The 27,165-nt window shown below is 32.9% G+C and overlaps 2 protein-coding genes and 2 pseudogenes across 2 annotated transcripts; 2 read left to right on the plus strand and 2 right to left on the minus strand.

Moving 5' to 3' along the window:
* Positions 1 to 599: 599 nt before the first annotated feature.
* On the minus strand, positions 600 to 9,736 carry LOC135194203 (uncharacterized). The gene is made up of 2 exons (XM_064219356.1): positions 9,389 to 9,736; positions 600 to 659 (listed from the first exon to the last, which is right to left on the minus strand). Exons 1-2 carry the CDS (start codon positions 9,734 to 9,736, stop codon positions 600 to 602), a joined length of 408 nt encoding a protein of 135 aa, XP_064075426.1.
* A 7,839-nt stretch (positions 9,737 to 17,575) lies between these two features.
* On the plus strand, positions 17,576 to 25,842 carry LOC113404897 (uncharacterized). The gene is made up of 3 exons (XM_026645971.2): positions 17,576 to 17,771; positions 20,547 to 20,732; positions 25,335 to 25,842. Exons 1-3 carry the CDS (start codon positions 17,762 to 17,764, stop codon positions 25,826 to 25,828), a joined length of 690 nt encoding a protein of 229 aa, XP_026501756.1. The 5' UTR covers positions 17,576 to 17,761; the 3' UTR covers positions 25,829 to 25,842.
* Positions 21,516 to 22,980, plus strand: LOC135194192 (uncharacterized; annotated as a pseudogene).
* LOC113404898 (uncharacterized) lies at positions 23,030 to 25,228 on the minus strand (annotated as a pseudogene).
* Positions 25,843 to 27,165: the final 1,323 nt, after the last annotated feature.

Below are 27,165 nucleotides of genomic sequence, written 5' to 3' on the forward strand. Positions count from 1 at the left end.
ATACGAAACAAGGGTAACCTCTCTGATTCTATTGGTCCAATTAAAAGAAAAGTTACTGGTAGAAGGCTACATTATTCCTGAGCTATTGGGTATCAATTTATATCACATAATTTTCCTTACTAATAAGCAGCCAAGCGAAGACGGGGCAGGCTGCTAGTAAAATTATGAAGGTGAAAATTTTGCATGTGTAAATCAGGGTTGTATAAAGCCGGGGGCACATGTGGCCCGCAGCTTGTGTTTGTGCGATCCGCGCCTTGTTTTCGTTTTAACACAATCACAAATATTACATACCGATGATGAGATTTTAATGAGAGTGCAATCATGTATAAATAAATAAATAAATAATGTTTACAGTTTTTTTAGACCATCTCAGGTACAGTGACGAAGCAGAATGTATACCCTGATCCCAAGACGGTTTAGCTGTTTCGATATTTGTCATCATCCCACTGTTGATCACTGTTCAGTGTGTTCGCAAATTTAAACCATAGTCCAAAGTAAACCACTATAAGTTAGAAGACATATCAAAACGATTTCCAGACCTTTAAAAGTTTATATACCATGTAAATTATAACATCAAATAAACACCAAGATATTCTAGCTCATTCAGCACATATCTTCAAGTTGCCAAGCAACCAGATCACATCCACCCGGCTAATTGCCTGAAAAGCATTCAATAAATAATAGGAGCTCGGAACAATGATTCGCGTTGGATTGCTGAGCTCGCAGTTTACAAGTTTTTATCTCTAAGTCATAAGTGATTGGTACTTTAATATAAATACTAGCAGTGAACCGCTGTTTCATCCTCTATTACCAGAATTGTTTTATTTATTACTCGGCCATATACTGTGAATTTTTCTATCACTGAATATTACGTAGTATCCTTATGCTCCGGTTTGAATCAGTGTAACTACTGCAGTTGGTAGATTTTGACTATGGTTAATGTTTATTATGGTGCCAATGTGGTGGTGACTCACTATCAGCCTCATTAGCCAGTCCACCTACTTATCAGTCTATTTTAAATTAAAAAGGGTGCGTGTATTTTTATAGGCACAAAATCAAAATCAAAATATACTTTATTCAAGTAGGCTTTTACAAGCACTTTTGGATCGTCATTTAACAAACTATTTAAAGTAAAGCTACCACCGGTTCGGAATGTAGATTCTACCGAGAAGAACCGACAAGAAACTCAGTAGTTACTCTTTTTCAATATCTAAAAATACAGTCATGTTAGTTAAATACAATTATATATGTATGTCATGTCTCCTGCCTGGAAGTCAACAAGCATTAACTCCACGCTTTTTTATCATCAATATACTCTTGTATCGTATAATATGCCTTCTTCACATGAGACGCTCTACTTCTTTGGTGCAATTAAAGATCGGTTTGTATGATAAATGTAATTTCTTTTGTTTTCACAACTGCGAGAACACTCGTTCATAAATTTAAACGTTTCGCAATTTAAATTTGTAATAAAATATTATACACTGTAAAAGAAAATATTAGCATGTCTAGCTAGTCGAACCTTGCGCTATTGTTAAGATTGACTGATATCATTAAAAGTAATTTTGTCTGAGAAAATTCTGACTACAAAATGATACTGTTGCCCATGACGTTGGTCACATTTCAGAGGTTGGTCGTCAGTACGTATACGTATCAATGTCCTACCTTTGAGTTTAACCTTGGTTTATACTAAATTTCATCAAATTTGGTTTTTTAATGATATATTATGTTGGCGGACGAGCAAATGAGCCACCTGATGGTAAGCGGTCACCACTGCCCATAGAAATTAGTAGTGTAGGTAATATTACCCAAGCGATACATCACCAGTACGCCACCCACCTTGGCTAAGATGTTATGTCCCTTGTGCCTGTAGTTATACTGACTCACTCAACCTTTAAACCGGAACACAATAATACAAAGTATCGTTGCTTGGCGGTAAAATATATGATGATCCCTACCACCAAGCATCGGTTCATCGATATTGCCGTGAAAGACCAACAGACAGACAAAGTAGAAATTATTAATATATATATAAAAATCGCTAATATTCCTGGACTTGAACCATCCCTGTCTATATAATAAAGGAGTTTGTTAAATCAAAATCCATTGTTTTAATGAAAGCGATTGATTTTTGGTGTTCTCTCGGCTTTTATTATATTATTTTTTTGTAAGTTTTTACTGATAAAATATTATATATATAACGGGGCGTGGTTACTACGGTTGTTGATTTGGATAATTAATTAATCGAGGAGTTGGCAATAATGTTTGATGGCTGATTTACTTGTAAGAGCGGGTCACCCCGAATGGAGTTGTAAGTGTCATGGCAACGCGAGTCGTTATGTTTTGACAAGCGACTCGAATGCGATGGTCGCAAACCCATTTGCTCTTAATCGAGATGAATTATTGTAATCTTTTAATATTTTTGTGGTATACGATTATTGAATCAATTAATACAGTGATTAGACGATATTAAATACGTTTTATTTTGTGAATATATCCATTTCACGCCCGCATAGTCTTCCAAATGTCGGATCAATCCTCGAATCCAACTGTTCGGCATCCTGCTCCTCCGACTTATATATGTACAATGTATTCGATGTAATGAATATCTTGTCTTTTTGATATGTGAGTTGTATCTATATAGTATTTTTTCGTTAAGAATTTATGCAACGACTAATGACCGGCCAGCTTCGAACTGCAATTTATTAATAAACAAAATTAGGGTGATTTCGCCTATTTTCGGCCATTTAAGCAGATGTATGACTGCGAAATGAATTTTTTAAAGGTATATTAGTCCCAGATCAGTAGCTTATTTTTATTTGAAGTCAAGAAATAATCTAGTTTTTATATTTGAAACTCATTTATTTACCAGTATCATATAAAAATTGTTAAAAGTAAAATATAAATTTCTAAAAGTTCCGATTTAGGCTGTTTTCGGCCACTGAATTCAGATCTCCATGAATTTAGTTAGTTCTCGACCACTATAATAAAACTTGAAAACCGATCTCTATAATCTCAACAATAGGCTCTGTTTTTAAGTTAAAACAAAACTATACTATAAAGTTATACGAATCAAAGTTTTTTATTTAATCTTCTTTAATAATGAAACAACAAGAAAGTTTTCAATCACTCTCGTAATAATTAACAATCAGTCTTAAATATTAACATTATTATATTATATACGTAATATAAAAAAAAAAAAAAAATAGTATTTTAGTATTAAGTGCCATATTTTTATACTGGCTGAGAATCAGTTTCAATTTTATTATATTACGGGCTCATCTAGCTCGGGCTCTTTACCAGTGCATACTAAAAACGCTCACAGCTCACAAGATTGATGGCACATTGATATAATGTAAGGTACGGTTTATATTTCTTACAGCGCCAATGCCTATGAACGGTGGTGACCATTTTCTATCAGGCCCTTTTGTCCGCCCGATTACCTATTACATAAATATATATATTTTTTTATACACATTGCAACGCTCACATGAAAATCAACCGCGGAATGGTAAAGTATATGCTGAGAAAATATTCTAAATTTAAAATTTATATGTTGACATATTTTTTCTCAAATATAGAATGCGTCAAATATATAGTTTCAAATTGATTTAATATACATATATATATATATATATATATAATAAAAAGCTATAATCTTCTCGTATAAAATGTTTTAAAACACAAGCGTTGAGCCAGCGAGGCATTTGTTTATACTGGGTTCGCAGTTTAAACTACGTTATTTTTCCATCTCCTTGCTAGTGTGCCTTGCGATGGTGTGACCATGAAATCCTCATATTATTTAGGACAACTTTTATCTTTTTCTTCACATTTCTGACAACCTACTTGGAAGTAACGTAAACCATATTGCTGGAGACGTTCATTAGTACATTATAGATAACTAATATTAATGTAATTTAATATTTGTCCAAAAATATTTTGTATAAGAAACAATGAATTATAGATTTCCAAGTAGGTATTATATAAATGAGGGGAATGTGCATCTGCATATTATTATATATGTAAACAATATATGTATAAATAATACGATGATTGTTTTGTTTCATCATTAAAGAGCTTCTACAAGAGCACTCAACTTCTACAAATATATACTTCTTAATACATTATATGGACATAGTATAGACAACATTAATGAACCCAAGATCCTTTTTTATATATGTTTAATCGCTTTCGTTCATTACCCAAGCAGAAAATAATATATATAAAAACTTTATGGCACAATTAGAAAAGTAACAAAATTTCGCGGTAAAATAAAATGAGGATAAAATTACATATAAAGGCTGCCTTAACACTAACAGTGTATCTATAGATAGCTGTCTTATCTATTATAGATAAAGTAACAGGAAAAAGTAGTTTAGGTATATGGTTATGAAAATAAAAAATAAGAATATAAGGTAAAGTGTACCTTATGGCGTCTTATCCTATTTCAGCCATGGCGGTTATTCTCTAACAAGGTAATCGGCGGGTATTCTCTAACTCCACGGGACGTATTTAATTTAATGATATTTACCGTAATTTTTTACTTGGTAGTAGGACTTTGTGCAAGCCCGTCTGGGTAGGTACCATCCACTCATCAAATATTCTAACCGCCAACCAACTCAGTATTGTTGCGTTCCAGTTGGAAGGGTGAATGAGCCAGTGTAACTACAGGCACAAGGGATATAACATCTTAGTTCCCAAGGTTGGTGCCGTGTTGGTGATGTTAGGAATGGTTAATATTTCTCACAGCGCTATTGTCTATAGGCGGTGGTGACCAGTTACCATCAGATGGCACATATGCTCGTCCACCAAACTGTACCATAAAAAAAAAAACTTTAGCTTTTTGAGTTTAAATGACCCGCATATTTATAAATTAGCCGAATAGACTAATAATGTCATTATATCTTATTACATAATATACATATATGTAAGTATATCATAGAATGAACAGAATTTCATGCGGAAACGCATTCCATTCATTTAAACGCTCACAGTAGAGGAATCCCTACAACGCTGACAAAGCCGGGTTCAAGCCCGCCTCGGCGGGTACCGTCCTTGTTCCAAATTCGAATATGCAGTATTATTCAGTCTGAAGGAAGTCAAATAATAAAACAAATCTGTCAAAATAATATATGTATGATTTTGACGTAATTCTTAAATAAGTCAAGAATATATGGTCACCCTAGCTAAGAGCAACTTGTCCCGTAACTGCTCAATTCAGTCCGTACGTCCGTTTGTAGCCGACAACCGAGAAAAACTATTACATTTTTATTCATTCGACTTTACTGATAAATATTTATTTAGCGACTAGACCGAAGACAGGGGACGCGATTTTACAAGCAATCGGAGGGATGATTTGCTTATTTGTTAATTTAACTAATACTAATAATGATAAAGTTTGTGTGGATGGATGTTTGGAGCTCAAAACCAGAACGGCAGAACGGACGAACGAAATTTTAAATAGAGATAGATTGTAGCCATGAATTTATTTAGAACTTTTTATCCTTAACACGTGTACCCCTTCTTCACTCGCGAGAAAAGTCGCGGGTGTAAATTGTAAATTGTAACGTATTACAAGCAAACGGTCAATGTCCACAGTTGGGCTAAAGCTGCTCCTCTTTAGAAAACAGCAGCTCCTGTTCTAATAAAAACACGTTCAACGATCGTTTATCAGCCAACGCATGCACATTTCCTGACGGTGTTTCCTTTCACTGAAAAGAACGAAATGAACACAAAGGTAACTACCACCCACTCATCATATATTTTCCCGCCAAACAGCAATACTTGTATAGTATTGTTGTGTTCCGGTTTAAAAGCTGAGATAACCCATATGATTACATGCATGAAGGGACATAATACATCAGTAATATTGGAAGCGCATTGTTGATATAAGGTATGATTAAATCAATCAGTGCCAATGTATTTGGGCACTATTTACCATCAGGTAGCCTATTTGCCAGACCACCTGTCTGTATAACACATAATTTGTGCACGATTTAATATTATACCCAAACTCAAATACAAATTCCTTTATTCAAAATGGAAGCATTACACTTACTTTTTGACTTACTTATTGACACTTGACGACCTCCGTGGTCGAGTAGTGTGTACACCGGTTTTCATGGGTACGCCACTCCGAAGTCCCGAGTTCGATTCACGGCCGAGTCGATGTAGAAAAAGTTCATTAGTTTTCTATGTTATCTTGGGTATGGGTGTTTGTGGTACCGTCGTTACTTCTGACTTTCCATAACACAAGTGCTTTACCTACTTACATTGGGATCAGAGTAATGTATGTGATGTTATCCAATATTATTTATTTATAGTCAAATTAAACACTGCCACCGGTTCGGAAAAGAAAAATCCCTGACCTGAGAAGAACCAGCAAAAGAAACTATAAAAATTTGCTTGATTTGATATTCGTTGAGATATATGCTATATACCTTATCTATCTCATCATTGGAGAGGAAATGTATGCCCAACAGTGGGTATCTAAATTCAATAGCTATTCATATAAAAAATATTCGAAATCCTATTCAACGTCGCCAATCCAAAATGGCGCATGACGGAACGTATTGGCAAATATATCAAAATAATGCTAGCAATAAATAATGACATTTACGCAGGCTTAGTAAATAGTAGGGGGAACCTTTGATATAAATTTACAACTATATTTCTATCATAGTAATATTATAGAGAGGGAAGTTTATATCCAATATGTTATGTATTCAATTGTGTTATGTATAAATATATGTTAATACCAAATAAGTATTAGTTTTTAAGTAGGCATTTATGAACAGTTTTGAGTGAAGATTTAAAAAAAAACAAAAACGAGTGTGTTAGCTTACGTGTTTACTGATAACCCTTAAATAAATAATTATTTTATAATAAATACTTTGAAATACTAAATTTATATTTATTAAATTTTTCCATCATAGTTATGTTCTGGGCCGGATCTACCATATGGCTTTTTGGGCTTCAGCCCAGGGGGCCCCAGCTAAGTCAAGTCAAAGTCAAAAATAGACGATAAAGCAAAAGAATTCATAACTTTATTAAACTAAACAGATCGTATGGTTTGCAGTCCAGCGAGTCCTGCAATTAATAAAACCCATTCAATTAATTTAATTCAAGTCTACGTTCAGATATGTCTTAGGTGGGCACCTAAGCCCAGGGCCCCTTAAACTTACGGTCCGGCCCTGGCTATGTTAGCGTTTGAAAACCAACATATTAAAAAAGCGTTATATCTATTTAATATGTTTTAAATAATTGACACATCGTAATAAATAAACAACGATTTTAAATTAATAAATTGACAATGACAATATTTGTTATTAAGGATCTTGTATGAATTAACAAAATAACAGAAAATATGTTTAATCTAAATAATTTTGCCATTTTTAATTGATTTAAGCCGAGATCGCCCAGTGGTTAGAACGCCTACATCTTAACCGATGATTGCGGCTTCAAACCCAGGCAAGCACCACTGAATTTTCACGTGCTTAATTTGTGTTTATAATTCATCTAGAGCTCGGCGGCGGAGGAAAACATCGTGAGGAAACCTGCATGTGTCTAATTTCAACGAAATTCTGCCACATGTGTATTCCACCAACCCGCATTGGAGCAGCGTGGTGGAATATGATCCAAACCGTCACCTCAAAGGGAGAGGAGGCCTTAGCCCAGCAGTGGGAAATTTACAGGCTGCTAACGTATGTATGTATGATGTAATGTAAATAATTTTATAATATAAATGCTTATACAATAGAAAGCGAGCTAGAGAGGGGAGGGCACAACGAAAAATAATTACTCTGTCAGTACTGTAAGCCGCTTAAAAAAACTTCGAAAACGAAATCAAAATATTCTTTATTCGAGTAGGCTTTACAAGCACTTTTGAATCGTCATTTAACAAACTATATTAAGTGAAGCTACCACCGGTTCGGAATGTAGATTCTACCGAGAAGAACCGACAAGAAACTAAGTAGTATAGATGATTTGCGCGCCTCTGTCTACAATTCGGATAGATACTAACAGTTTTGTAATATATATCAAACAAAGAGGGATCAGCACTGGAATATAAATTACTTTAATTGACTTCTAAATATATATATTTTACTTCTTTAAAGTGTAGCTTATAGTTGACTTTTTACTCGAAACTGTTATAAATGATTCCAGTCTACAGGGTTAGCTACGCATTCCTCAAGTGTAAAGCGGACAAATGAAGAATGTCTACGTTTTATTTTTATTCGGATGCCATTCGTTTTGAACTCGTTTTAAGTTTCTCGGAAATAATATTTATTTATTTCAATACTTTATTGGACAATATATACATAAATGGATAAAGGTAAGCTAAAAAAATCAATAAACAAAAACGCGCAGAGACGGTCGTAGAGCTCATAGCGACCACAGACAACCTTTGGTGTTAGAAGTTTTTTTTTTTATGTTAGAGGTGGCAAACGAGCAGGAGGCTCATCTGATGGAAAGTGACTACCACCGCCCATGGACATCTGCAACACCGGGGGGCTTGCAGGTGCGTTGCCGGCCTTTCAGGAAAGAGTACGCTTTTAGGAAAGATTACCATAAGAACAGATAATTGCAAATATGAGAGAGGAGATATCAACTATTACATGAGAATATTTATATTAAAGTACAACACACAACACAACACAACTACATCTCAATAATACACACACAATAATATATATTATGTGATTATAGACTGTCAAATGATATTTACTTATGTACGTAATTATAAATTAATGTTCTCGTTAGATTCGAAAGTAAATCTGTTTGTTAGTTCTTCGAACTTAAACCGCTGAAACGATCTATATGACATTTGGTATGGAGACAGTTTGATATTACTTTTATGATATAGGTTAGGTAGCAAAAGGTCCACCTGATGGTAAGTGGTCACCATCGCTGATAGACAATGGTGCTGTAAGAAATATTAACCTGCATTGGAGCAGCGTGCTGGAATATGCTCCATACCTTCTCCTCGAAGGGAGAGGAGGCCTTAGCCCAGAAGTGGGAAATTTACAGCCTGTTAATGTAATGTAATGTGCATAGATAGTCTATATGTGGATGTTAAAGTTGTTAATGATGAAAATATTTAAATGTAATTAATACTAAGTTTTCACTTCTGCCGGCAGACCCGGAGTGCAACCCGTTGTTTTAGGATATATAACTAAAGCGATTATTGTAGAGCTTCTCTATACACAACATTTGATGTTAAATTATTTTCAGGTAACAAAATATACAGATGGTCGGGAGCCCCGGCCCGTGATAGGGCAACGTAAAGTTGCCCATGCGTAAAACATCCTTTTCGTAAATCAATTCCTACTAATTTGAATGTTTGACCCTGGGATTTTTTTATCGTTAGTGCGAAAGAAAATTTTACTGGAAATTCAAGCCTTTTGAAGGGTATAGGCAAATCAGTAGGAATCATGGGTATTCTTGTTATATGAGCTAATTCACCAGCTGCAGGGCCGGTGATAATAATCTTCGCTACTATTAAATTATCTTTTAGCTCCTTTATAAGAAGTCTCGTGCCATTACTCATGTTGGGGGGGCTTAAATTTCTGAAAAGCATTATCGGCGTGCCAACTTTTAACGACAGTTCATGAGGTGGTAGCCCAGCGGGGTTAAGAGAATTTAAAAATTCCTGGGGGTAGTGCACTGTGTCCTCGATGTTAGTGACGGTGTTTATGGATTTATAGCACTTAACTTCATCCGGTACTTTCTGCATAATTAAATTGTTTATTTCGTTGACTGTTTCATTCCTGGGAGAAATTATTTGGATAAGGATAATAGCATTAGTAAAATAAATGCATTTAAACGTAGTCCAAAAAAAATTCAAGATTTTTAAATAAAAAAAATGGTTGTTGTGCCTCACTTGACACAGATAGGTATAGTGTGTCGCGGACTTTTTTGTAGATATTTATAAGATCTACAATGAATTTGAACATTTTATGGTTCTATCCTTTATGGTTTAGGCAGCGTACGCAAAACAACTAACTTTTTTGGTTGATTTTTTACACCTTTAATCCGAAAAACCCAAATATCTTACGGAACCCTATTTTTTTCAAAATAAAATTTAGCCTATGCTACTCGTGGATAATGTAGCTTTCGAATGGCGAAAGAATGTTTTAAATCGGTCTAGAAGTTTTTGAGCCTATTCATTACAACCAAACAAAGTTTTCCTCTTTATAATATTAATATAGATTTTATATAAACATATATTAATAGCTTAAAGATTAAACACAAATTCGAAAACTAATTAATATCGTCGAAGTATGTCTGATAGTGATACAGGAATATAATATTTGTAACATTCAAAGGATCCTCTACAATACGGTACAACCGTACATCAGTAATAAACATTTGACGACTGAGAAATAATCTTCTATAGAATGGAACTGCTAAAAATATTCACGTTCAAGAGAATTTTACCTGTTCGAATCTGTGCAAGCACTGAATTTTCATGTGCTTAATTTGTGTTTATAATTCGTACTTATATACACATATAATTAATTTATATAGCGTCAATAGCGAAATGGTTTAAAGGCCGCCTAGCGATGTTAAAAGTCGCAGGATCAACCCTGACTAACACTAACACAAGCTTTAAGCTTAATTCTTTAATAAGGCATTACTATTATACTTTAAAATAAATACCGCTATCGGCTGTAAAGGAAATAAGTGTTATTATTGTTACAATAAAAATCTTTACAATCTTTCATTCGAATTAAAAAAATGTAAGATTATTCCAAGCGAGTAAATTTTACAAGACCGCAGCTATCTGAGTGTGTAGCTCGAACTCAATACATCGTCCAACGCATACCAGACACCATTATTCGTATACATTATAATTACACTCAGCTTCAAAAGATATTATCTAATCTGAGTTCTAAAAGAAATATGCCTAGTTATGACTTACTAGTTTACTTAGTGGAGGGGGTGGTTTGAGGTCGTATGTTTTATCTGTAAAAAATAGTCTTTAAGATTAACTCTCCTTCCTTAAGATTCAAGCTTGCTTTCTACAAAATTTCATCAAATTCTGATAACAGACAGACAGACAAGAATTACTTTCGCATTTATAATATTGGTAAAGATAATATGTCTTCTAGTCCAAATACGAACGAAATAACATAAATATAATTGGTATTGATGTTTAGTTCTTAGTTTGGTTGTGTAAGAGCAACAGACAGACACCCAGACTTAGTTCACCAGACTAAGTTACCTTATATTGGTGTTATTTCGTCCGTAGTTTGGCTGTGAAAGAGCAACAGACAGACAGCCATACAGAGTTACTTTTCCAATTATAATATTAGTATCGATAAATAAACGAGCGATAGCGTTTTTTTTTTTTTATGTCATCGGTGGCAAACGAGCAGGAGGCTCACCTGATGGAAAGTGACTACCACCGCCCATGGACATCTGCAACACCGGGGGGCTTGCAGGTGCATTGCCGGCCTTTCAGGAAAGAGTACGCTCTTTTCTTGAAGGTTCCCAAGTCGTATCGGTTCGGAAAAACCGTCGGCGAAAGCTGGTTCCACAGAGTGGTTGTGCGAGGCAGAAAATGTCTTAAAAATCGCGCTGTTGGGATTTTCGGACATCTAGGTGGTGCGGGTGATATTTGGAATTTTCTATCATTTACTGAGTCAAGATAGCTGAGATTTGGTACATTAGTTTAATCTCCGTAAGCATCCGCCAAGAAAGTATTATTTGGAATATAAACTTTAATAAAGGCAAACGTTAAAACAGAATCGAAAAAAAAAAAATTAAAAAAGAAGTCAAATGTTTGTTCTTTATTTGTTTAAGTTTATATAAAATTAAAAAAAATATATATTTGAAAAACTCATTAAACAAGGGGCTTTAATTTTCTATGTTCTCGTGTAAGAGGACGGCAATAGTACCCATTGGACCAATTGATCCTGTTACTTCTCGCTGAAATTAAATAAATACGTTATCATTTCGAATTTTTGTTTTCCATAGGAATATTATGAATGAGAATTTTTTTGAATGTTCCTCATAACTAAGAGTGATGCTCAAAATGTTAAATTATTATTATCGATATGCAATATTAATATACTACCGTTAATAAATCCGTCCTTTAATTGGATGTCAAAATGACAGTTCATTTGTTACGATCACGAAGGTTTTCGTCGAATTTGATAAAATTCTCTACAGCGGCAGACTGATCTTTTGCAGCGGACAGACAGACGCGAGGATGGTCCTTAAAGGGTTCAATTTTATCACGTATGTGAATGTACAATGTACATCCTTATAAAATATATAAATGGTTTAATAATAATAATCTAACTATTAAATCAAAATCAAAAAAGAAATTTAAATCGTCATATTACAGTATAGAATTAAATGCAAAGCATCTACCGGTTCGGAAAGTCGATTCTACCAAGAAACACCGACAAGAAACTTATCAGTCACACCTTTTATATTTACATATGTGGCCTTAAAAAAAAGCAAAAAAAAATTATACCAATACCATGAAAGTATCCCATATCTAGGTGTAATATAAGCCAAAACAGTCGCTTTGATTGGTACATTTTGTACCAGAATGCTTAACAATGTATAGAAAATTAAAAAACTGACACCCCAGACGGTAAAAGGACCAAAAAAACTATTAAAAGAGCGTTTAAATCCGAACTTAGGACACACAGTACCCCTACCAGTACCAGTACCCTAACTCTTCAGCCTGTATGCGTTCTTCCGTTTTCACATATCATAGAATATAAAGATCAGATGGTGTAAGTTCTTAAAATCAGCAATTATTATCAACTGCCTTCAATTAGCGAATTTTTTCATTAATATCTCGTAGAAAGCTTTTCTAATGGGGAGCCTGATGGCAAGTGGTCACTTGATTTTATTAGAACTATCAATCAATAGTTTGATGGTCCCGACAACCATGGGTTAGTTTTATCCTTTTCTGTTACACACAGCTGTAATTATTCTATCTCTCTCGTACTTTAAACTGGAACATAGTGTTTCAAAATGAGCGGCTGTCGAGTAGGGATATCTACTATTGTAAATATTAAATATCATAGTAACTACTGGTAGATATAGACATATGCAAATCTGTGATAATCCTTACGTTCGTCGAGGTGATTCTTTTTTATTTTCCATAAATAAATTGCGAAATGATTATGACTCAATTTTTTTATTTTTTTTTTATTTTAAGTGTATATACATTTTATTCATATTGTACTGTATCAAAAACGATGTAACAAAAAGCCTATTGGATTTATCCGTACATCGGTATTCGTCGTCAACACTTATAGACTTTAAACTATACAATAATAACAAAATAAAATATAAAATAAACAAAAAGCAGGTACATAGCAAATAAATGATGTTACAATTAGTTGTTTATTTATTTTTTTCATAAAACAGCGATAAGCGAATTGACGCTGTGACTATTCATTAACCTGCTCAGAACAACATCGTTTAGTATAGCGTATACAGGTGTTTCATGTATTAATTATTAATTCATAGGTATCTGTTAAGTCAGTTAAGGTGTAATGTTTTTTTTGTTAGATATAGGCAATCATTTTGCAATACCTCAGATGAGGAATATATGTTGCCTTGTTAAATAATCAAAGATTTATTTAACACGGATTGGAAAGAATAACACGCTATTTAAATAAATTAAATTTGAATTGAGAAAAAAGAATTTCTGTTATTTCCAAATGTATTTCTTTGTATAGTTTTGATCAACGACCTCCATTTCTTCAACGCAATTTTTATTGGTACCTTCGTAGTTCCCTAATTATAATATAATCTTAATGTACCTTTACTAAACCTTTATTGATCTCGTTTAAATGTATAATGTTTGTGTTTATGTGTGTATTTGTGTATATGTAATTATTATCCGTGGAAAATCAGCTGATATATGTATTACTGTATATGCTATAAATGTCATATAATTGTATGTTAAAATAAAATAAATTAATAATACGCATCTATTCATTAAATTATCTATGAAATGTTGGTTCAAAGCTTTGGTGCGTCGAGTCATACAATATATTAATATTCTATGTACCAAACTATATTTACTATGAAACCACATCTATCATACTTTGAGCCTTATGTTTTACATAATAAGAGCGATTTTCCAGTGTGTCCATATATGAATAGTGTATTTTATTCGCACGTATGAATTTCAAAGACGTTTGACACACGCCTGTGTCATACGTTACGCTTAAACCTATCAATGTTTTGAAGTTATTCTGTAAATTGTTAAGTAATTTTATACTTTATTCTCAATGATATAAAATTGATTATCCTTTGTATTTACGTGGTAATAAATATGAATATTTTATATAAAGGCAAGGATATATATTATAATGTATAATTTCGTATTAATCAACAACCTATGTCAGGAAACTTACGTAGCTCGTATCAAATACCTGTCGCGTAATCAATTTGTACTAAAAACAGAATGCAGTAGTAACAAAGTTTATCGAATATATCTAACAATCAGTAGTATTTTTTTTTTCTTTTAAATCCCTCTCATTATTTTGACATTAACATTATCGTCAAAGAGAAAATATTTCAAGGTCATATTTGACGTTTCTTTGTGTGACATTTCCTGAGAAGAAGAACTTGTCACGTCACGATTTTGAGGCGAAAATAATTTACTAAATAGGAAACCAACTGTATCACCAAATCACTAAACCGATTTTGATGGTATGAAGCCAGTTTAAACTCCAAGAGAGGACATAGGTTATTACAATGATTGAAGTACGATTAAATCTGCACCTGACGACCAACCTCTTTCTCGTTTTGTGGTGAAAGAAAATTTAAGAACGCCACAAAAGATATTCGAAGATTGCCGAATACGTGAAAATTTGATTCCAGCCCCGGAAGTTTTGTAGAAGATATTTGTATCCTTTTATTTTGTGATGGAAATATATACTCTTTTTATTTTATGATCAAAAATCAACCAAACTCAAAATATACTTTATTTAAGTAGGCTTTTACAAGCACTTTCGAATCGTCATTTAACAAACTATATTAAGTGAAGCTACCACCGGTTCGGAATGTAGATTCTACCGAGAAGAACCGGCAAGAAACTCGGTAGTTACTCTTTTTCAACATCTAAAAATACAGTCGTGTTAGTTAAATACAATTATATATGTATGCAATACATCCTGCCTGGATGTCAACAAGCATTAACTCCACGCTTTTTTATCATCTGTATATCTGTATCTAATAATATGCCTTCTTTAACAATGAATTTTTTACAAATGATTTGAATTTATTAAACGGTAAAGTTAAAAATTTCTAAATAGAAATCATTAACTAATTATCACGTATCAGCTAATGGTATTAAACATGACTTATACAAACAAACAAACGAAATCTATTTCGTTTTCGCAATCATGACATTAGTTACATTAGCAGCCTGTAAATTTCCCACTGCTGGGCTAAGGCCTCCTCTCCCTCTGAGGAGAAGGTTTGGAGCATATTCCACCATGCTGCTCCAATGCAGGCTAGTGGAATACACATGTGGCAGAATTTCGTTGAAATTAGACACATGCAGATTTCCTCACGATGTTTCCTTCCACCCCATGATATAAAAAAATATAGAATGAATTGATTTATACACATTTGCATTTATTGCCGGTTACGATTAAAGCTTCGAGTCGACATAATTGTTAGAACGCCTGCATCTTATCCGAAGACTGCAGGTTCAATTCTGGGCAAGCAACACGGTATTCTGTATTTTATTATCTTTAATTCACAGTGTTCGTAATCAGCTGAGATGGAAAACACCGTGATCTGAATCTCCTACTTTTTATCCACCAACCCGCATTGGAAGAGTGGTGGAATAATCCAAATCTAATCTTAGCCAGCCCAGCAGATATTTATAGGCTGTATTATTTTGTTTTTAATATTTATATACGGTATTACATATAAATTTAACGTATAATGTTAACACGGAATTAGGGAAATTTACACATGTGCCTTTTCAGGGGAATACTGGCAAATTATAAAAGATATTGTATTAATATCATTTATTCGGAAGATTTTCAGATATCTTATATGTCTACAGAAAAGGCTGCCACGTTATATAAATGTATTTATTAAAGTACTGTCATAAAACTAATAAAAGTATATTAATCTTTAAAATGAAATAATTGGTTTTATCACCAATGTTTTCGTCATAACGTATCAACAAACGAAGATTTTTTTTTTCCCAACTGAAAAAAATACACATAAAAATTTATACCCGAAGATTCAGTACGTTATCAAGAAGGTTTTAGTATATAATAAGCTATGCACTCGGAGTTTAACCCGATTTAAATTTAGATTATCGTGAACAAGCCTTGTATTTTATATTCTTATAAACAAACTAGCTGTGACCGCGACTTCGTGCGCGTTTGAATTTAACAAAAAAGTTATTGTTTTGTTCGCAGATTCTACTGTAACTTAAGCTTATGAGCTTTATGAGGCAGCTTTTGTGATATTAAGTCGGTGGTGGGAGGCACCCGACGTGACGGCGGAGTGGTGGCATGCGTCAGGGCTGCGCGCGGTACTGTATTTGGACATTGCAGCGTGACTTTATTATTATTTTATATGTAATTCTAAAATAAAAGTAGCTTAATTCACTCCTTATTACATGAGCTATCTGCCAGTAAAAGTCCCGTCAAAATCGGTCTAGCCGTTCCTGAGATTAGCCGGAACAAACAGACAGACAAACCAGAATTTAAAAAAAATGTTATTTTGGTAATAACCCTTTATACATGCATATTATGTATTTAATAAAAAGTGGTTATTTTAATATTACAAACAGACACTCCAATTTTTTATATTAGTATGTATAGATATAGATATAGATATAGATATATGACATGCAATGTTTAGGCATTAACCGTTTATGAAAAATGACATTTACGTATTCCAATTTAGACCAATAGCTTCAGAGATATAACAAGATGTCAAAAAATTGGGGCGTGCCGCAGTACTGATTACTGGCGCGGAGATCGCTCGGCTCGATACTCATTATATTTAAATATTTACTTGTCTTCTTAAATAAATCGCCTAGTTCGTCAATATTTCCTTTTAATTGTAACCGTGTTATAACTTGCCGAGCGATTTAACAACTAATGATAAAATTTAATCTTTAAAAAAAAAATGCATGAAAATATGTTTGTCCTTTAATGTAAATATTATTGAACATGGCTAAGATTAAAAAAAATCAAATTGATTTGTTATTTACTTATATATTGCAAGGTTATACAAAACAATAAATTAATAATCACAAACAGATCCAAACTACTACTTATAACAATATAAACAATAATTATTATAAACATTTTACAACAAAACAGTTTAAAATAAAAAAATGTTTCAATATAAAACAGCGTAATATTCATTCGCATTAAAAACCCAATCCGGTACAGACTAGATTCGAACGCATTCCGTGTCAGAACAACAGGATATAACCCGGCAAAGACCGAAAGCGTTATAATGTTTCATAACCCACAGAAATAGGAGCGAGTATCGGTTAAAAATGTACATTTTTCATTGCACGGGTTATACGCGCCGTTGCCGTACTTGTGCCGAGTTGTCCGGAGCCGATCCGGTAGCAGTTTCCTAGAAACGTTTGAGAGGGTTATACGCGTATTTTTAAAACATTTTATAATTTATTTCTTGATGTTATTGTATAATTTTTAATGTAATTGTGACCATAAAAAGTGATAATTTCTATTTTGAGTGACGGCCATTTTGTTTTGGCGGTGAATTTAAAATGTCGGAAGGTAATATTACTTATGTCTCGTGTTTATGTGAATGTAATTGATGTTGAATCTCATTACTCTTATTTATATTTATTTTTAATATAATATTGTTAATGTTTCCCATTTCGCTTAGAAGTTACGCTTTCATTATTCAGAGTTAAAAAGACGTTGCGGTACGTATCAAATTGAACCTTACGTTAATCACATTAAGGCTCGTATTTATATTGAAATAAATATTTCTATACAATGTAACCTTATAAGTCAAATTAGAAGCAGATTACATTATTATTTGTAGAAAAAATAAGTACCGTAATATAATTGCTGTTGGATTTTATTTATGATAAATTTAAAATTAGTTGCAGATTTCTTTTTTAATATGTTTAATGTTTTGTGACCAAGGCGCTGTTCTATTAGGGTTCCTTATTAAAAAATATTGTAGTGTCGTGTGCATTAATGTAATGGGAAGGTTTTGTTTATCTGTTTGTTCGCTCAAACGATAAAATTACTCATTCGATTGGCATGAAACTCGTATGTCATAATATCAGTTTCGCGATTGATAAAGTCACACTGTTATGTTATTAAAATTAAATCTATTTTTTTTTTATTTATAATTTTCTTATATTCAATTATTATTTGTTATTGTTAGTAGTGTATATTCAAATAAAGTTTTATTATTATTATCTTTTATAAGAAGGATATTTATTGTATATTGTATTAGTTAAAGTTATATTATATTATACCTAGGTCACTTTATTAAGCAAATAAATAAAAAAAAAATTAAAATTATATAACATTCTCTCTAATCTGTGACATAGTATGAATGATCATTGCATGTATTTCGTAATTTAGATCAGTAGTTCAGATGAGATGCTTGTGTGAAAGCGTAAGAAAAAAAGCATATTTACGGTTAAAGAGATTGCTCTGATACAGATGCTATTAGATGCTTATTATGTATAACTAGTTTTCACTTGCGGCTTCACTTGCGTTTTAGGGGGACGGACGGAGGTTTAAGGTATAAAACAGCCTGACCTATGCGTTAATTTCGATATTTATAATATTACTCATTGGTTACGTTGTGTACTTGGTTGCACAGTGTAGGTAGGTCATTAGATGTTCTACCGCGTAACAGCAATATTTAGTATTGTTGTGTACCGGTTTAAAGGCTGAGTGAGCCAGTGTAACTGAACACAACATATATACATATTATATGTCATTTTGATACGTATAATCTATATATTTTATAATTATTAAAGTCAGTGTCGCATGTCACATTCAAACATTTCACGGTCGTGTTCTGCGGTGACTTTCGAATTTCTTGTTACAGAATAACCCTACTGAACAAAATATAGGTGGTCGATTTTAACCTGCTCATATGACGCTTCGTATTGTCACCGCTAACACAATCAATGATATAGGAGTTTACTTGTATTTTTCTTTACGAGTTTTACACTGGCTGAGCGATTATTTTAATAGCTGTTAATTAAATGATTATGCATTATAAGTGTATCTTATTAATACAACATTATTTTGTGTAATTGTTAGGTGGACGCGCAAATAGGCGGTGCCCAACGCCAATACACATTGGCGGTGTTATAAATATTAACCATTCCTCACATCACCAATGCGCCACCAACCTTGGTTGATAAGATGTTATATCCCTAGTGCCCGCAGTCACACTGGCTCACACTAATACTTGATTATATTAAACAATAGAAATATATTTTTATTTATATACTACCTGCCCGTCCCTTCTCCACTCGCGCACAATAAGGGCTTATATACAACTATATATTGCTTTTGAAATGCTCGGCTTTTCTCTATTATTACATGCATATATTATACATCTAAACCTTCCTCTTGAATCACTCTGTTCATTAATAAAAACTGCATTAAAATCCTTTGTGCAGCTTAAAAGATCTAAGCATTCAAGCGGCGGCAAATGACTTTATTTTACACGATGTACATTTACAAAGAAACAATACTAGAATCAAATTTACCCCAATCGAACGACTAGTCAATAAGATGTGTTAATTTATGTCAATTCATCCCCCTGGCCTTGCCGCGCGTTAAATAGTACTCGCTTTATAATTACGTTTTCTTTTCTTTAATTAATTTTATGTCTTGTAATTTAATTTATTCGAAAACATACTGTATAATATTATATATATTTAATTCGGTTTTTAACCTGGATCATACTTGCTAGACACTCTTTATTTGCCAAACATTTCCAGGGTTGCATATGCTGTGATTTAAACCCGAATGAGTATTAAATTTATAACAGGCACTCTAACAGTTTTGATTATATCTGTTCTAATTTTAAGCGTCAATCGCGCAATGGTTTAGGAGTCGACTAGCGATGTAAAACTAGCCGCAGGTTCGATCCTGACCCCTTGGGCTATTGTCGTCATCCTAACACAAGTTCTGAGCTTAATTGGAGGGGTAAAAAGGAATATTAGTAATTCGGGGTTTGCTGCTATTCTTTTAAAGACAAATATAAAAGTCTAGTCTGCTGGACATAGCAGGATTCATTGTATGTGTACTATGCCTGATTGCTCTCATTATAATAATGAAATCAATATTATATTTGAGTTTGGGAACCTTATTTAAAGCAATAGATTTAAACATGCACTATCTATAAAATATTTAACAAAATTTTAACATTATCTAAACAAAAAAAGTACAAAGCTGTTACAATTGTTTATAAAGCGAGAACTACGAACTAATTATTTTGTTGCTCGCAATTTACTTTGAAAACTGCGTAGCCTGAAATTGTCTGAAATATTATTTAAATTTTAGAAGCAGTCAAGTTAGCTATATCGACGGAGCGAATGATATTCCTAATTAAGGATAAGTCATGTATATGGGACAGAATGGATCCCAGTTATAGAGACAAATTCTGCAGAGAGAAAGCTTGGTACGAAATATACAAGGAATTGTACCCGACTTTCGACAATTTAAAAGAAGGACAGAAAATACGTATTGGTTTGTAAAATTTGATTATCTAGAGTCGACATAATCGATTTATATCTTAACATAATGAGGGCACAAATTTATCAGATTTATTTAAACAAGAAGTGGGTTTTTTTTATATTGGACTTTTTATACAGAAGGCACCTGGTAGTCGCTAATTTCTTCATTTGACACATGGATAGAATTAAAATTCCCTTAAATTCCATTCCTTACACCTAAAATTGAATGCTGGAAGGGCTGATGAGTTGGTTCCTTTTTTTGTTAACTGACCAATTACAAGTTATGAACAAATCGTGTTAATAAGTATGGTCTGAATACGTGGGGATTTCCTTCGCCGTAAAAGGGAAAAAGCATTTATTGTTTACAGGGTTCACAAGTTACATTGTGGAGAAGACCTTATTCTTTCAAAATAAACTTCAGAGCCTAATTGATCATATCGGATTCATAATCATATTTCGCCTTTAATCTTATACATTTTATCTTAAATGATTTTCAAATAGGCTTGTTTCCACTGATAATAAATCGGATGGCGTTGAGTTTCTAATGATTAACCATAATAATTAGTTAAAAAAAACAACTTTACTACAAAAATAATAAAAGATTAATAATATTTTTGGAAAGTAAAATCGACAAAATGAGGCGTTTAATCACGTGACATTAAACACCAATCAGAGTCGCGTGACGTCACACCTCGCGAAACAAGCGCGGAACGCTACGTTGTAGCTATCATTTTCGTATAAAATGAACAGGTTATTTCGAGTTTGAACCAATTATTGTTAAATTAATACAGTTCGTTTTTAGTTTTATCTTGAAAGACAGGTATAATTTGCCATGGAATCGGGATTAAACAAAGCAAACAGCAATAATTTGCTCAAAATTGACGTCATTATACTTGGCATTTTTTTTGCAACTAACACTGACATTTGTTCATCGGAGTTCCGCAATGTTAAAACTTCTATGTAAGTATTATGTGAAGACAGACAAAGTCTTATTTAATTCGCAGTCAGAGAATCGCATTTACCTACAGTGGAAAGTAAATACTTAACTGAATTTGAGGTTAGTGAATACAAAGTTCAAATAACTTTAAAATAATTAGTTTTCAATTTCAGGTCATCACGAGCTTCATACGGAGATGATGCTGTAAGCTATGTACAGCTTAAGCGTGACGGGAAATTATGTATTGTAAAATGCAAAATATGTCCTGAGCACAAAGTTCATTCAAAACTATATAGATGCACACTAGTTATTGATGAGGAAGATGAGAGTATTCTCTCTGTACAATGTGAAGACTGGGTAGCTTCGCAGGGTGGTTGTAAGCACGCAATAGCCTTCTTAATGTGGGTTCATCGACGAAGTGAGGAACCCTCATGCACTTCAATTGAGTGCTATTGGAGGAAACCAAAATTATCGAGAGTTGGTAGTACTCTTAAATATATGACAGCAAAACATTTATCCAAGGGCAGCCCGCTTTTACAAGCAAATTCAACGGTTTTGCTTAAGTTTTAGAAGAGGGAAAATTGAGGATTGTGAACTCTTAAAGTATCAACCCACTTATATTGTGAGTGAAACACAGGCTGTGTCAATGCATCAACTTGTTTAGAATTTCAAAGAGAAATGTGTTGATGAATTCTTAAAAAAAGTTCAGATATCTGCATCATTAATATCAAAAGTTGAAGAAGAAACAAGGGAACAAGACAATAGCCGTCTTTGGTATGAGCTGCGATATGGAAGAATAACTGCATCTAGAGGATTTGAGGTTAGCCGATGTAAAAAGAATGATGGTACACTCATATCCCTTATATTAGGTGCAAAGATACCAAATACTTCGGCTATGAAACGTGGACGTTTACTAGAAGATGAAGTAAGAAAAACTGTGGAAGAAAAACTAAATAAAAAAATTAATAAATGTGGACTGGTATTAAGTTCAATTTATCCTATGATTGCTGCTTCCCGTGATGGCATATTTGAAGATGGTGTAATTGAAATTAAATGCCCCAATAGTGTGAAAACATATAAAACTTATATTAAAAACGGTGAAGCCACAGAAAAATACAATACTCAAATGCAACTTCAAACGTATTTAACAAGAAAGAAAAACTGTTTCTTTTGTGTAGCCGATCCAGATTATTGCCAAAATAAAAAAGTTGAAGTATTAAAAGTGCCATATGATCCTAAACATATAGAAAATATAAAAATTAAGTTAATAGAGTTTTGGAAAATAAATATTTATCCATTATTATATAAGAGTGTAGAACTATAAATAAATAATAAGAAATATATGTATTTTAAAAAAAAAAGTCTTGATTGTCTTATTTTATTAATGAATCTTGTATATTAATTAAGGCACATGCTGTGATTATTATGTCATCAAGTATTTTTACAAAGTTAAAATTAATACATGCATGTGGTTTAAGCATACGAAATTCACGTAAACGCCGAATAACTCGCTCTATATATATCCTTAGGCTATTTGTTTAGTTAGTTTTGCTTCAGTTTTATTCATCTTTACACGTGTTTTGACACTAGGTGGTCTTACTAGTGTAATACCAGCTTTTTTAAGATATTGTTCTAAATGTTTGTAACCCCTGTCTGCCATAACAAACATACCACTTTGTAATGTTTGGACAAAGTCACAGGATTCAACTAAACAAGTGTCGGTTGTCCTGCCCCCAAATTCCAGAGAAATATAGTTAACTAGTTCATTTGGTGTACAGGATATTAACTATTTTATAGTGTTGGCTTTTTTATAATCTGACCAGGTTAATGCTTGATTTATTGCTTTAGATGGTTTTTCTATCTTTATTTCGAGGCAGTCTATCATGCAACTAACATTATATTTGTGCCTGAATGCCATGGGTAAAGTTTTTTAATCATTTCATTATCTAGGGATACAATAAAAGGCCTCATAACACTGTCTATTAATGGAATATTTTTTGAAAATATCTTGCTTAAATATGATGAAGTCATTGCATAATCATCTGACAGTTGATTAAATGAACTATCCAATCTTATTTTATTTAAACAAAACAATAAATGATGTTTGGGAATATTGACTTCATCTTTTATTATATCAATCAAAAAGTAACACTTGCTTGGAACACCAATATACAGTCGAGGCTTTTTCCCAATTTTTTTAATCACATTCAATATGGTCTCTTTTGCTTCTATATTTTTGTCTTCTTCAATAAATTCACTACAGTCAGAAGAGGATTTAACTTTCAAAGAATGCACAGGCGAACATCTGGTGGTAGATGTAGATAGTGCATATAAAGAAATGTCACTATCTGACTGTTCTACTTCATTAGACATATTTCTTGTAGTTTTACTGGGACTGGACATAGAAGGGCTTGAATTTATAATGGTTTCCCATTTGAATGGAGATGTGGAAGTAGATATTGATTGTGGTTTCAATGGTGATAGTGCCTTATCTGTTGATTTAATTGTAGTCTGGACAACTTTACTTCTGAACTTGTGTGTTATTAAAGCTTGAACAGATTTATTTGCTGTTAGTTCAGATAAAGTTTCAGGTACATTCTCTCCAACTATTTTAAAATCTGGAAAATAAAAAATATTCATCATAATAATAATAATAACTGCATACTTGTTTCAAACTGCAATCCGTATCTTTTGTTTGTTACCTACCTGAACTTGTGTTAGAAGTATCGTGGACAGATGAACTGGGGCTACTACTTGGTTCTGGTTCTTTCAAACACTGCGATTATTGTCATCCGTTGTTTTTTCAACATATATAGTCGTTCCTTATAGCTGCACGTCCGTTTCCTTCTATCTTCTTGGCATTCGAACTTCGTTGGTATATACAACCTGGTTTCAAGCGCACTTGAGAGACTTTACCCATAATATGATACTCTGTATAATTAGTCATATCATTTGGCAACTAAAAAAATAAGAAGAGTATGAATTATAACATTTTATAAAACGAAAATAATACTTTAACTCAAACAAATCATAAAATCCTATAGACATTTTATAGGTTATGTGTGGTATATTATATTGGCTAAATTCATTTCTTTTACTATACATTTATAAATAAATATATCGAGTTGTATTTAATACTTACATCGAAATGATCTTCACAGATATAAATTGTGGAATTAGTTGATAAAGTAAGAGCATCTTGCCTCCTTGCCATTTTTAACCACTTCCTTCGTATTTCTTTATTGTTTGGAACGTATATGAATAATTTGTCTGGCGTTTTTATCGTTGTACTTTCACATTGGGGCACTATACAGTATTTATAATACGAGGAATTCATGATTTATTAAAAAATACAATTGACTATCATACACAAACACGGCTGTTTCGCGAGGTGTGACGTTAATCAAGACGCCATGACAATCTTGGCCTTTTTCGCGGTCAATTTCAAGTTCATTTCTAAAAACTCAAAATACTAACGTAAAAAACCTATTTTTCTTAAAATAGTACATTTATGGGGTGAAATAGATGTCAAGCTATAGTTTTAAACTAATTTCCAAATTTGGTCAACTAGCATATTCATTGAAGTGTTCTATATTTAATTAACATTCTAAAACCAAACTAGATGATGTAGTTTAAAAGTTATAATTGAATTTTGTATTAAATTCTATGAAATTTCAGGTCAACAAATATCTAAAAAATGGTTCAACATAAGAGACGCGTACGTGAAATCAATAAGGGGTCCAAAAAGAAGACCATATATATATTCCCAGGCTATGTCTTTCTTAGACCCAGTCATTTTGGGGGACAGACAAGACGCTCAAGATTATTTAGAAGAACAATCCATGGACGGTGAACCAGAGATTTGGTTGAACGAATCTTCTTTTGTAGATGTTGATGTAAATGAATCTCAAGCGAAAAAACCTAGACACGAATTAAAAGAATATTTAGATGTAAGCGAAAATGATACAATTGTTAATATATTTAGTAAAATGATAAATCGAGAAGAGGATGAAGACAGGGCGTTCTTCACATCGATAACACCAACCGTTAAGACGCTAACCGATAGTGCTAAAATTGAATTCAGGATAGAGGTTATGAAATTGTTACAGAAATTGAAAAATGATACGAACAATGAAATTGTTATTAAAACGAATGATTCTGATAACGAATAAAAACATTTTCTTTGGATTATTTCGTATTGATTTAGGATATATTTGTCTGATCTCAGGGAATGTTTATATAGTTAGAGACAAATTATATACGTGAGTAACTAATTGATTTAGGTTAACGCTTTAAGGAAATATATTGATAAATTAGAAGATTTATATATTTATGTTAAGCTCAAGGAAGGAAAACGCTCATTTAGAGAAAAAAACAGTACGCAATGTTATGCGTGCAATCCATGTCTCATGCCACAACATGACTCGTTGTGGCAAACACAGAAAGACCACATAGTTAAATTCGTATCGTGACTATCATACAACTCAACCACAACGGTTTATGTCAATGATAGACAGGTAGATTGTAAATTTGTTGACTCGGAGTGTGTAGATCAGAGGCTACCTTCGATTGATCTGTTTTTTCGTTTAATGAGCGTTTTAGTTCGTTGAGCCTAGCAAATGCACAAGGACTTTGCTCGGCGAGGTCATTGGAAAAAAATGTTTAAGGTATCAAGTATAATTTTATTTTTAATCCTCATAAGAAATTTGTATTTGTTTGGAATGTTATAAAGGCTGAAATCTTCCAGCACGATAGAAGCAATCACGCCCGGTTATTATGTGCAAAAATATTTGACAAATTCTACTCACAAATTGACACTTTATGGTAATTGAATCGAAACATTATACCGTCTAACTGTTTTCCTATTTTCCTAACAATTCAGTTGCGGTGCGGTCGAAGTTTGTTCGGTGTATCATCGGGAACGTATCCGTTATTAATTAGGGGTATTCAGACCTGATCATAGTTGTCCACATGTTAAGATACTTTAACACACGTATTCTAAATATTAAAATAATTCTACTAATTTTATCATTCTAACTTTATGATATCGCACAATTGAGTTCTGCCTCGAGTTTAAATTAGTTCTGACGGATAAGTTCAAAGCAAAACTAACACATTTAACGGGATACTATTTTGAGTGAAATTGATGTTAATAATACATTTTGTACTATTAAATGATTTTTTTTTTAATAACTGAAAAAACCTGCATATAACATATACAAGAAGATACAGTGCATTACGGAAAACGATTTAGTATATAATATTATTATACCAACTTTGGGAGAAAAGATGTTATATCCCTTGTGTCTATTATTACACTGATTCAATCACATTTTAAACCGGAACACAACCGTACAGAGAATTGCTGCTTGGCGGCAGAATATCTGTACGTTATATAGCAAATAAAACAGAAAACTTCATTAGCGCGATTTAGAAACAATGGAGACCGCAATGCAGGGATCGAAACAAAAGGCGTACGTCCAGATCGGACCTATGCGTAAACTATCAC

Source organism: Vanessa tameamea, chromosome 27 (genome assembly GCF_037043105.1).
Source record: "Vanessa tameamea isolate UH-Manoa-2023 chromosome 27, ilVanTame1 primary haplotype, whole genome shotgun sequence".
In the NCBI taxonomy this organism is placed as follows: Eukaryota; Metazoa; Arthropoda; class Insecta; order Lepidoptera; family Nymphalidae; genus Vanessa; species Vanessa tameamea.

Bases quoted from the DNA above. Each gene is read 5' to 3' on its own strand.
- LOC113404897 (XM_026645971.2), top strand. The intron at 20,733-25,334 runs GTTTGTAAAATT...ATGAAATTTCAG, and splicing joins AGGACAGAAAATACGTATTG to GTCAACAAATATCTAAAAAA.
- LOC135194203 (XM_064219356.1), bottom strand. From the start codon at position 9,736: ATGCAGAAAGTACCGGATGAAGTTAAGTGCTATAAATCCATAAACACC. The intron at 660-9,388 runs GTAAAATTTTCT...AATGCTTTTCAG, and splicing joins TCAAAAGGCTTGAATTTCCA to GCAATTAGCCGGGTGGATGT.